This window comes from Lactuca serriola, chromosome 6, assembly GCF_051521515.1.
Source record: "Lactuca serriola cultivar US96UC23 chromosome 6, Lser_US96UC23_V15, whole genome shotgun sequence".
NCBI lineage: Eukaryota > Viridiplantae > Streptophyta > Magnoliopsida > Asterales > Asteraceae > Lactuca > Lactuca serriola.
The window spans coordinates 128,976,458-128,990,179 of NC_136413.1; the positions used below are offsets into that span (position 1 = coordinate 128,976,458).

Genomic DNA, 13,722 nt, shown 5'->3' on the forward strand with positions numbered 1-13,722 from the left:
GTTTTTTTTTCTCGATATATCTTCTTTTGACTTTTTTTGTATCACAAGGAGATGGATGAATATAAAATGAAAACGAAGATTTATGGTTATGACTGAGTACAACTGATATGCTACTATGGAATGGTATATGGATGATGGAAAGGGTTTGTAGAGTGTTGAAGAAATACGATTAAATGGACAAAAAAACAATATTAGTGGCCTGCTATTTGCCAAAAATATCAAGTCTATTATTTAGTTATTTTTTTTGAATATTTTTGTTGAATTGAGTTTTGAAATTAAACTTTTAGGATTTAAAAAGAAGAAAACGAAGTGGTGCGTGGTAATTGTTATTTAGACGGATCCGTCTAAATAATATTATATTAAAAGTTATAGAATAAAGTTGACATATCACATTTGGTACATGTTTTTGAGAATTTTTCAAAGGTGAACCTAAGTTGTATTTGTGTTTCATAAATGGTCCCTCTTATAACATTAACACTGCGTTTCCCTTCATTAAACCCTCACATGTGTTAGGTATTTTCATTGTCTCTCATAATACTATTTATATTTACCTACAGTTTTAATCTACTTATCTACCCTTTGAATTTTTTATATGACACTTTGTATGGTTTCTAAAAGTTGTATATGTGTTCAGTGAAACTAACTCCGTCTAATCCATCATCACGACTACCTCACCATCATTACAACTGGTTACCATTACATCACCCCCCCACCACCACAAATCACCATCATTACCATCACCATCACCAATCACCCATATCACCGATCACCACCACCACAACCTAAAAGTTTCATGCACAACCACAACCATCACCACCTTCAAATATTTAACCTAAAATTGAAACCAAATTTGAATATATAACTTCAAATCAAAGCAAATTCAAATCTATGAATCTATTGCTAAAAAAATTACAGCATAAACGTTTGATACCAAAGTTAACGTTAACCCTAAATCATAGTGGGAAGAAATATGAGGAAAGAGTGGTCGGAGGTGATGACAGGTGTGACAAAGCCTAGGGTTGTTCACTATTTGGATTAAACCGAATTGATTAATTGGACAATTTAGATTAAATTATTTGGTTTGGATATTCGGATTTTTTGATTGGTTTTCAACAAAACCGAATTATTATTTTAGATTTCATAAAATAAGAACCGAATAATCCAAAGTACCGAATAACAATTTACTGTTTATTTGTTTTTAATATATCTATATTTATTTATTGATTTTATAATTTATTTTCTCAAGTAAGTTCAAAAAGTTTCACCTAATAAAAAATATTAATATGCATTTTCTCTCAAAACTTTTTTATATATTAAATGTTAAACTATATATACCTTTTTGGTAGTTGTTTATAAATTTTAAATCACAACTAAATAATTTGTTTTTGCTTCTTTTGTAAAAATTGGTTAACATTATAATGATATGTCGTTTTAAAATATTTTTGTTTTTGAAAACCGAATTATAAAAATCGATTCAACCAAATTGTAATTAGATCGAATCAGATCGGATTTGAATTTAGTTTGGACTATTCTAATCCATATTTAAAAAACCAAAATCAATTTGGATTTACTTAATTGGATCGGATCAAACCGATCCATCCAAACGAACACCCCTAATGCGACCATTAGAGGAGGGATGGATCATGGAGATGGCTTCAGTCTCTGGACAATCTTAAAGTCGAAGGAGGAAAGATATTGTCAGAGGAAATGAGAGGTTGTGACGATTGCATATTAACAGGTACCTGAAAGACCATGCATGCAACTATTGTAAATAATTGGGACAAGTCATTTCAAAATTTCAAAAATAGGATTAAACTTATAGATAGATATAAACCACATGGACCAAAAGTCCCCCAAAATTAAGGTGTATATATATATATATATATATATATATATATATATATATATATATATATATAGTTGAGTTATTGTGTTCTAACCATCTATTGTGTGCACGTAGGATTCATTGTGGACCAATCATTTTAGTAATTTTAAGAAAGTAATTAATGCATATTACATATTGAAAATATAATGAGTATTAACTAAATCTTCAACATTTAATATACATTAAATACTTACTTAAAATAATTAAAATGATTGGTCCAGAATCAATCCTACATGCACACAATTGATATTAAAACATTTGAACATAACTCTCTCTCTCTCTCTCTCTCTTTATATATATATATATATATATATATATATATATATATATATATATATGTTCTAGTATTCTAACTAATTATTGTGTGGATGTAGGAATGATTGTGGTACAATCATTTCAAAAGGGTATTTGTGTAATGTTATATTTTAATTAATATTTTTAATTTAATTAATTTAATCTTAAATATAGTTAATTAGGATAAAAAATAAGTTTCATACTTAATTCCCTATAATTATGCTAAAAAAATTGACTCCATAAAACCTAGTTGTTTGGCCTTTAGCCGCACAAACACACACAAACTCATAAAGAATTCGTCTTCTTCATCCTAACAGAGACAACCGATTCTTCCATATCCATCTCCGCCACTGGCCTACTTCCTCTTCATCAATGCCACTGATATTCCTTCGTCTAATACCAACAACAACCACTTCTAGTACCACCCTCCACTAACACCTCCGACCTCCCGCACCCCCTCGGTCGACTATTTCTCTCTTTCGACTTTAGCCATTCGGCAACAATAGCCTCTGTTTCTACAATGGAAAAGCTCCACGCCTCCACTCCTCCTGATTCCATTTTTTATCCACTACTCCTTAGTGGCTCCAACTTTTTCCCCCTGTTAGTCAAGATATCTGTGGAATCATATGATTCTAAAATCTGATCCTTGGTATGTTCTTAATCTTAATTTCTTATTTGGCACTCGATTCTAAAATTCACTAATTCAAAGCTTTCAGTTTCATATTCCGAATCCTAAACCAATTTTGCAACAATCGATTCCTTTATCTTATGACTTGATATGTAATTTGTGTGTTTTTTTGTTTATAGTAATTAATAACCCTAGTTTTGGAGTTATGGTCCCACATGTGGGATAATGTTTTTTGTTGCTAAATATATATGTTTAAATACCTAAATGATCAAATGATAAAAAAAATAGTGCATACCAAGTGTTTGTTAAAAATCCTAAGCGGCAAGGTCGCGAAATTTTGCTTAATTTGGTCTTAATTTCTTAAAAATGTGACCTTTTATTATTTTTTTCAATTATACAAGCTACTCAATATAGTTTATCGTTCAAAATAATAACTAATTAAACTGCTAGTTAGAAACATATTGTCTAATTTCTTTGATTTTGATAACACATTTTCTGTAATGGAACTAATGATTGCTGCTGGAAAGGCTATTCCTATTTTACAGTTGGAACATGGAGCAGCAGTTGTTAGGGTGTATATAGGGTCATTCATGACTTATCTTGATATGAAAAGTTTGTTTTGTTTTGTGATGCAAAAAAGTAAAGTGATGTGTTGCTTTGCTTTGGTGTTAATACCTCTTGTGTATTGTATTGCGGTGGTGTGCAGGGTATTCAATATCTATAATGAAAGCAGAGCAAGCAATTTTGCAAGCCATTTAAACTTTTAGATTTTGCCAGAATTGAATCTTGAATTACAATTATGTCAGAATATAATCTTGAATTCCGATTATGTGAGAATGGAATCTCAATATTTCCTCTATAATTTGTGCATTTTCTATAATTCTTGGTTATTAGTTTTGCTACAATTCACAAGTATGAAGATTTGCACAAAGGATTTAGTTTTTTCTTTTCATTTGGTAATGAATTATTCTTTCAGAATGACTTAAAGAAGAAATAAATGATTGATCATACAAGAGAAAGACTTGGAATTGAGTTCAATAACAAGTTACATTGAAGAAGATGAAGTGTAAACAAGTCGATTATTTGGACCGTTGAAGAAGATTAAGTGTATTTGTTCAATAATTGTATATTTGAGAATTTTATTCTTAAGAATTTTATTCATTTTGATGACATTATGTTAGAACATGTCCAATTATATCAAAATATATTTGTCTGTAAGAATTTTTATGAATTTATATTTAAGTTCAAATGTGTGTGTATGACATCCCCAATTTCTCGGTCAGAAAAGACCGATTTGTTTATGCTTTGTTTTAAAATCAGAGTGATCCTTTTTAAGGAAAACAATTGCGGAAATTGTCCCAAAAACAAAATATGATAAAATTTATCAAAAAGTTTCTCAAAGAGAAATGTATTTTCATTATATAACAAAATCTCGGGATGTCATGTTCCGATACAGACCAAAAGCATAAACAATATAAAATAGAACTTACAACAGTTATTTATAACTACTGATCTATAATTCAAAACCTCTCGTCAAGTCCACCAACTTATACTCTTGTGCCATTACCTGTAATGCAAAGAAAACTGAGCGGGTCAGGCTTGGGAGCCTGGTGAGCATATAGGGTTTTCAACCCCCAATAATACAATTATTATATTCAATCATTAAACAAACAACCCAATTACCCATCCCCATTATCTTCTTTACTCTTAAGGTTTTACCCTAAGAATCAACTATCCTATATTCATTCATTCCTAAGGATTGACCTAAGGAATTGGCACGAAGTCCATTGCTGCCAGAGTTTATCTATCAGGTACTAAATCCATAGTTATCAGACTCTAACTCCAAAGTCGTCGGGGTTTACTTAAGCGGCGCTAACTCCATAGTCACCAAGGTTCACTTAACAGGCACGAAGTCACATCGTCACCAAGGTTTACTCAATAGGCGCTAACTCCATAGTCACCAAGGTTTATACAATAGGCGCTAACTCCATAGTCACCAAGATTTATACGATAGGCGCTAACTCCATAGTCACCAAGATTTATACGATAGGCGCTAACTCCATAGTCACCAAGATTTATACGATAGACGCTAACTCCATAGTCACCAATAATCCTATCTACCCATGTTCTACCCAACATTTTCATAGATATAAATACTTACATAGTTTAAATCATTTAACGCATGTATAAAACATCACTTCCACGCCCATCTCAAATAGACAAACAATATATAACACATAGCACGTATTTCATGGCGAACACTTCATATATATATATATATATGTGTGTGTGTGTGTGTGTGTGTTTGTGTGTGTGTGTGTTAGAAGAAAGTGACCACACACTTACACATATAAACAACAATATATATATATATATATATACACACACATAGCACGTATTTTATAAAATACTTCATATCTATGTGTAAGATGAAAGTGACTATACACTCACTTGGTTAGACCATGCCCGGACAGCCCTACAGCTCTAAGAGTAGTATTCTTCGGTGAAATCAGGATCACTTCGCACATCGGGCTTCTCGCGGGCAGAGATTCGACTCGGAAACTCTTTTCTTCTTAGGATCTTCGGGCTTCAGGACTTGCTTCGGGTCTCGGGGTTGATACCGGGGCTTCAGGGGGTTAAAATAGGGATTAGAGGGTGTATCGGGAGTGGGAGAGAAGGGATGGAGCAACCATAGTCGGCTGGCCCTTCAAATCTATTTATAGGGCAAATTTGGCCCTTGCCACGTCGTGGGCTTGGTCGTCACTGCATACATCATTGCAAGTTGCATCTGGGGAACTCTCAAAGGTGTCAGGAAACTTGCCACGTCGTGGCACTGCTTGCCACGCCGTGGTCTTTGACATAGCTTTGGGGTTCGCCCCCCGAACTTCAGAAATTCATAATTTTCGCATACGAACTCCGTTTTCGACGTTCTTTATATCGACACGAAGGTGAGATTATCCTCTACAACTCTCGTTTAGACTCCATTGGCTAATTTTGACTTTATTTTTAATATATTATAAATATATTACTTATATATTATTTTTAGTAGGCCGGGACAGGAAAACTCCGTTCGAAATTCATAACTCCTTCATCTGAACTCCGTTTTCGTCCGTCTTTCCGTCGTTGCACTACTATAGATGAGATCTTCAATTCTCATTTATATTGTTTTGGATAAATATCTCTCTAATGTAAATTCACTATTTACGTCGCGCTGTGTCGTGCCGGTTCTGTCACGAAACTTCGACAGGTCATAACTTCTTCGTTATAACTCGAATTTCGGCATTCTTTATATTTTCGGAAACCTTGATACATATGCTACAACTTGGTTAAGATTAATCCTTCTAAATAATATTCCATCAAAAATTCATTTTTGATGCTTATTGTCTCTAAATTGACTACCCCTAATCTACGGGCGTTATAATGATCTCCTCCTTAGGATGATTACGTCCCGGAATCATCAACGAAACAGGATTCGTATACTAACTCCATACATTATCTCTCCATCCTAAGTAATAACCATGATGCTCAGTCCTTCATCTGCTCTTCTTACTATGATGGACTTTCAATCGTAACCTTCAAGCTACAAAATAAATCCTTATTGCGAACTTCTTCTTCTTCTTAGGATAAATACATTCCTTTATCCATTGTAACAGACTGATGGGTCGTGTTCTAAATACGTCTTATGGTATGATGAAACGCTTAGACTCAAGTCTCTTAGAGTCAAATTCCAGAATGGAATATACCTTCCTTCATATTCTAATGTGATATAATCATATTTTTTTTACATGCAGCATTTCTAGCTACAAGCTTCCTTAACAACGAGCGCGATGCCATCGATCGCATTGATTTCAATCTTCTGACTTAAGTCAAATGCTACATCGAACTCGGTTCTCTGAGCCACGTAACAAACTCATCGTAGTCGGACTCAATTTGATATGACCACTAGGGTCAGGATATCAATAATCTTTTTAGTCATTACCGAAACAATGGTAACAACATACTTGAATAAAAACGAACTCAATTACAAGCTTCTTGGTAACCTTGTGACTTCCCATGATCCAAGCGTGAGTCCTGTGCTTCCAGTAGTATAGATCTCTACTACTATTCATACCTACTCCTACTCGTCCCAAGTATTGTATCGCAGTCCCCAAGTGCTAAAATCACAAAACAATTTAACACATACGAATGTGTCCAATTAATCATATAAATTTTCCTAGACTCTACTAGGACTTCTTCCATGCGTATCTTCACTCATCAATTCTACTTCAACTCAGTGAGTGATGGAAATTCCAGATGATGGGACAACTTCAAGAATTACACCAATCGTTCCATTATCCAGCCAATTGAAGGTGTACTTCAGACGTACCGTACTCCTCTAAACGTTCCGTTATTTTATCAGACATATTCTAAAGGAAAGATACCACTCTTACGATATCTTCCGATAGGTGTCATTCACTATCATAAGCCTTTTCATTTCCTCCATTTACTCAATTCTCTACGAGTCTTCACCATAAAGTTTTGTACACCCAAGCATACGTTGGTGTACCGGGCGAGAATTTAAGATAAGAAAGCTTTATTTACGATAGACGTATACATCTCCTTTTCACTCCGAAATGTTTACATGCTAGTTCTAATACCGTAGTCGTACGCTTAGAATCCTACACACATAAGGTTTCCAGATCCCGTCGGCAACAGACCATAGATCCGAACAAATAATATCATATATGGCAACATATAAAATTTAGCACATAAAAGCATATTAGGCATCCTTCCTAATATAAACTAGTTCTCGTGCCTAAAATATGGTAGACACTCATCTCACAATCATCGCTTAGCATTCTAAGTTTAAGTCTAGAAATCCTACAAATTCCTAGTTCGCTTAAACTAATGCTCTGATACCAACTGTGACATCCCTAATTTCTCGGCTAGAAAAGACTGATTAGTTTATGCTTTGTTTTAAAATTAGAGTGATCCTTTTTAAGGAAAATAGTTGCGGAAATTGTCCCAAAAACAAAATATGATAAAATTTATCAAAACGTTTCTCAAAGAGAAATGTATTTTCATTATACAACAAAATCTTGGGATGTCATGTTCCGATACAGACCAAAAGCATAAACAATATAAAATAGACCTTACAACAGTTATTTATAACTACTGATCTATAATTCAAAACCTCTCGTCAAGTCCACCAACTTATACTCTTGTGCCATTACCTGTAATGCAAAGAAAACTGAGTGGGTCAGGCTTGGGAGCCTGGTGAGCATATAGGGTTTTCAACCCACAATAATAATATTATTACTCATTAAACAAACAACCCAATTACCCATCCCCATTATCTTCTTTACTCTTAAGGTTTTACCCTAAGAATCAACTATCATTTATTCATTCATTCCTAAGGATTGACCTAAGGAATTGGCACGAAGTCCATTGCTACCAGAGTTTATCTATCAGGTACTAAATCCATAGTTATCAGACGCTAACTCCATAGTCGTCGGGGTTTACTTAAGCGGCGCTAACTCCATAGTCACAAAGGTTCACTTAACAGGCACGAAGTCACATCGTCACCAAGGTTTACTCAATAGGCGCTAACTCCATAGTCACCAAGGTTTATACAATAGGCGTTAAAACCAAGATTTATACGATAGGTGCTAACTCCATAGTCACCAAGATTTATACGATAGACGCTAACTCCATAGTCACCAAGATTTATACGATAGGCGCTAACTCCATAGTCACCAAGATTTATACGATAGGCGCTAACTCCATAGTCACCAAGACTTATACGATAGGCGCTAACTCCATAGTCACCAAGACTTATACGATAGGCGCTAACTCCATAGTCACCAAGATTTATACGATAGGCGCTAACTCCATAGTCACCAACTATCCTATCTACCCATGTTCTACCCAACATTTTCATAGATATAAATACTTACACAGTTTAAATCATTTAACACATGTATAAAACATCAATTCCACGCCCATCTCAAATAGACAAAAAATATATAACACATAGCACGTATTTCATGGCAAACACTTCATATATATGTGTTAGAAGAAAGTGACTACACACTCAAACATATAAACAACAATATATATACACATGGCACGTATTTTATAAAATACTTCATATCTATGTGTAAGATGAAAGTGACTATACACTCACTTGGTTAGACGATGCTCGGACAGCCCTACAGCTCTAAGAGTAGTATTCTTCGGTGAAATCAGGATCACTTCGTATATCGGGCTTCTCGCGGGCAGAGCTTCGGCTCGAAAACTCTTTTCTTCTTAGGATCTTCGGGATTCAGGACTTGCTTCAGGTCTCGGGGTTGATACCGTGGCTTCGGGGGGTTAAAATAGGGCTTAAAGGGTGTATCAGGAGTGGGAGAGAAGGGATGGAGCAACCATAGTTGGCTGGCCCTTCAAATCTATTTATAGGGCAAATTTGGCCCTTGCCACGTCGTGGCACCCTTTTTCCACGTCGTGGGCTTGGTTGTCACTGCATAAGTCATTGCAAGTTGCATCTGGGGGACTCTTGGAGGTGTCAAGAGACTTGCCACGTCGTGATCTCTGACACAACTTTGGGGTTCGCGCCCCGAACTTCATAAATTCATAACTTTCGCATACGAACTTCGTTTTCGACGTTTTTTATATCGACGCGAAGGTGAGATTATCCTCTACAACTCTTGTTTAGTCTCCATTGGCTAATTTTGACTTTATTTTTAATATATTATAAATATATTACTTATATATTAGTTTTAGTAGGCCGGGACAGGAAAACTCCGTTCGAAATTCATAACTCCTTCATTTGAACTCCGTTTTCGTCCGTCTTTCCATCGTTGCACTACTATCGATGAGATCTTCAATTCTCATTTAGATTGTTTGGATAAATATCTCTCTAACGTAAATTCACTATCTACGTCGCGCTGTGTCGTGTCGGTTCTGTCGCGAAACTTCGACAAGTCATAACTTCTTCGTTATAACTCGAATTTCGGCGTTCTTTATATTTTCGGAAACCTTGAGACATATACTACAACTTGGTTAAGATTAATCCTTCTAAATAATATTCCATCAAAAAGTCATTTTTGATGCTTATTGTCTCTAAATTGACTAGCCCTAATCTACGGGCGTTACAATATGAATATATTAGAATGCTATTATTATTCAATTTTAGGTTCAAGAATTTTATTAGTCTTCATTAATATTCTAATAGAATAACATTCTAGCAACAGAATATCATTCTCATAGAATAACATAATTAAAATTGAATTAACTAAAAAATCAAAATTCAAAATTAAGATAAAAAAAAATCCATTAAAATCCAAAAATTTCCTTTGTAAATTTGTGTTTCCTAATTTGAAAGTTATGGAAATGTAATTTTTTACCCTTATTTTAATTAATTGGTATTATTCTTTTTATTAATTTAATAACATGGATAAGCTTTTCCGGTTTATATACGACATATATTAAGCTACCGATTAAATGCAATAAACAATTAATTACATCTCAACTTTGTAACCAAGAGTAAACGTGTTCTTATAAGGTTCAGGGGCCGACGACATGAATTTATAGTAGGTGTTGTCAAAAAAAATCCGGTCAAACGTAATATAAAACCGAAAAATAATTCATTTCTTCAACACAAAAAACGATTTATTACATAAAAAGTTAAAAATTTAAGGCCGATCTATTATAGATTAAATTTTTCCTCTTGTTCTCTTTGTGCATACATCTTTTGAAATCGTTTCATTACCTTTTCATTTGTAACTTTCACAAGTGCTTCGGTCTCAACATTGTAAAGCAACGCATTGTTCAAAAAGTCATTGCCAATTTTGTTACGTAAGTCGGGTTTCAAGAGCTTTATCTTCGAAAAACATCTTTCTATATTTGCGGTCGCCGACATTAAAATCTTATAAACCAAATAATAAGACTGATGTTTCCCTGTACTAACCATCAAGCAAGAAAGCTCAGAAATTCCTTTCAAAGTATTAAAGCGCCAATCTTTGATGCAAGAGTGATAAAATATCTCAAGTTGTCCTTCAAGATTTATCAATCTGAATCATCAAAGTCATACTTGTACAACTTAGCCAACTTCAACAACTTTGATTTGTCAAATTGTGCAAATGAATCACAAGGGCTCAAAGCACTCATGTATGCTACTAACCGGGTGCTTGTTTCACTAAATCGATCCTGATATTCTGTAAGTTGCATATCTACCATTGTGTTGAAGATTTAAACATCAAAATGAAATCTATTAGTCTTTGTTGTCGTACGGTTTCTCGCACCAACATAAAAATCATCCATATCCAAAGTAGCAATATTGTGTGTTTGACAAAAAAGGATACCTTTGTCAAAATGCTAGCAAATCCCATGTTGCTTAAAGATTGCGATGCCTCTATAATCCCTTTAACCATCGAAGCCGCTTCTAAAATGTCTAGATCTTTTTTTAAGTTGCTTTGACAATATACCCATGAGGCGTAAAATGTCTTTCATTATATATATATATATATATATATATATATATATATATATATATAAGGAAAACACGAACTGATAGGATTTAAAATATGCTAAGATTTCGGACGCTTGTTGGCGGTTTGCCAATGACCCTCCATCATCTTTCACAAATTATATAACTACAATAACATTCACAAACAACTTCATCAAACTTGTGAGTGTGTTGAAATGTGAACCTCATCTTATATCTCCTGCTCAAACAAGTGTAGTATCTTGATTTAACCCTCTTCAGGTTTCAAATTCACCACTACACAACCCTTTTTGCACCCTTTCTTTTGCTTGTTCCCGTAATAAGTTGATATGTATATTTAATGAACTGGTTTTTTATTTATAAGTCCTAATTTATCGCATCTAAACCACACCTTACAGACAGTGAACCCGATCTAGTATAGTATAGCTTTGATAAGCAAGGGTGTCGAACACAAGGGGAACACTAGTGAATTAATTTAAAATATTTGATTATAGGTTACAAAACAAAACATATGAAGGAATAAAGAAATGTTTATTAAATCTCAAACGAATAACTAATAGCAATTCTCGATAAACTGACAGGAATACAAATTTCTTTAGGTACTTTGATTCAGATAAATTACTTCTTAAATTAATGGCTAACTACTGATACAATGGATAATTATTCATTATTCACCGATTCCTAATATGAATAGTGTCATGGTCACGACTGATGGGTTTTGAGCAAAACATCATTCCTATGGTGTACATGCAAACGCTAATAGCTTTTGGAGCTAGTTTGTCTAATGAACATGCAATTGAATATCCAAAGCTATAAACCCTAGTTCTAGCATACATTTAATCATATTAACATAAGAATGTGGTTTAGATCTTAGCTTTATTTTTATGTAGCAATAACAATCTCAAATCCTCCTTATAATGGCTTTAGAAAGCTTAGAGTCACAAGTGTCACTCCTCTAATGGCTCACACACACCAAGAGCAAGAGGATGAAGAATGATAAGAGAGGAGGCTGCCCAAAACGTCCAAAATCCTAGTGGAACTCTTAACCATGTTTTTGGGGCTTAAGGGTACTATATATACATGTAGGCTATTAGGGTTTTCAACTAGGAAACCCTAATCTGACTGCTTAAGCCCTAAGAAGCCCATGAACCCTTTTAGAATATCCCTTGGACGATTTCTAATGGATTTCCCCATAGAATTCATCCAACCTATTATTCAAAGGTGATCCATAGCCCAAATGCAATTATCTTATAATTACAGTTCCAGTCCCTTAAGTTTAATTAATCTCTTTTAGCCACAAAATTAATTATCAATTAATTCTTGACTTATATTAATTAAACAATATGATTTCTCCTTTTAATATATTATTCTCATAATATATTAATAAATCATAATTAATCCCTTCTCTCCATAATTCATCCTATCAAGTTGCTTTGGTGAAGGCAACCCAAAAGGACCATGCACCATCGGGTCAAGTACATACCAAAATAGTTATGGACTTAGACACTAATCCAACAGTCTCCCACTTGGATAAGTCTAATAACTATTATGCGTATGAATTCAGATCCTGATCTGTAATCGTAGCTTTCAAAAATCGATGTCAAATCTGATCCCATCAGAAGCGTGTCCTTTAGATAAGGGATCATATATTCCTCCATTCTAGATATCGTATAGACTGAGACATGGATTTAAATCATTCTCTTAGTCTATGTGTTGTTTCCCGATTTCCGATTTATGACGACCGACAACAGATTACAATTAAACACATCAAATTAGTCCCGGCTTGGCCAAGCGCTTATGTGTCATCACTAAATCATCGAGGGGCCCACATATATCGATTTCATCCCACTTTGGATAAAAGGAACAGATAAACTTTGATTCAATGCTTTCTTGCCCTCACTCACCGAATCATACACAACAATATGTTTTATGACACCAAGTTACTGGTGCGTTTACATATTATCAATGTGTAACCGACTCACAAGATACAACTCACACATCTCGGTCTCAAGAATATAAGATATTATCGTCTCACCAATCACTCGTGATAAAATCCATGAAGTGATCCAAGTGAGCGTGGGTTTAATCCAATGCTCAAATCATATTCATAAGCACTCATGAACGTTGCAGCACACATTTGCTTATGTCTAATACACTTTAGACAATCCATACACCAATTCACGACAGTCTTCATTCATACCTACTTCCAACATATGAACGACTGTGGTCCATTCGAATAATTTGATTGTTCTGAACCAATTTAATTATTCAGGAAGTTAAAATATGCAAAGTGAAACACAAGAATAATACTAATCCCATATGGCCCCAAACTCTGGGTATAAATAAAACATTTTATTTAATCACCATATTGATTACTCATTATTTGTTGTTTCGAGTAATCAACTTCTTACTTGAATTATTACTACACTT

At 34.1% G+C, this 13,722-nt stretch overlaps 1 protein-coding gene across 1 annotated transcript; it reads right to left on the reverse strand.

Moving 5' to 3' along the window:
- Positions 1-10,432: 10,432 nt before the first annotated feature.
- On the reverse strand, positions 10,433-11,024 carry LOC145060149 (uncharacterized). The gene is made up of 3 exons (XM_079007864.1): positions 10,969-11,024; positions 10,558-10,858; positions 10,433-10,438 (listed from the first exon to the last, which is right to left on the reverse strand). The coding sequence occupies exons 1-3, from the start codon at positions 11,022-11,024 to the stop codon at positions 10,433-10,435; spliced, it is 363 nt and encodes a 120-aa protein (XP_078863990.1).
- Between the last annotated feature and the right edge of the window lie 2,698 nt (positions 11,025-13,722).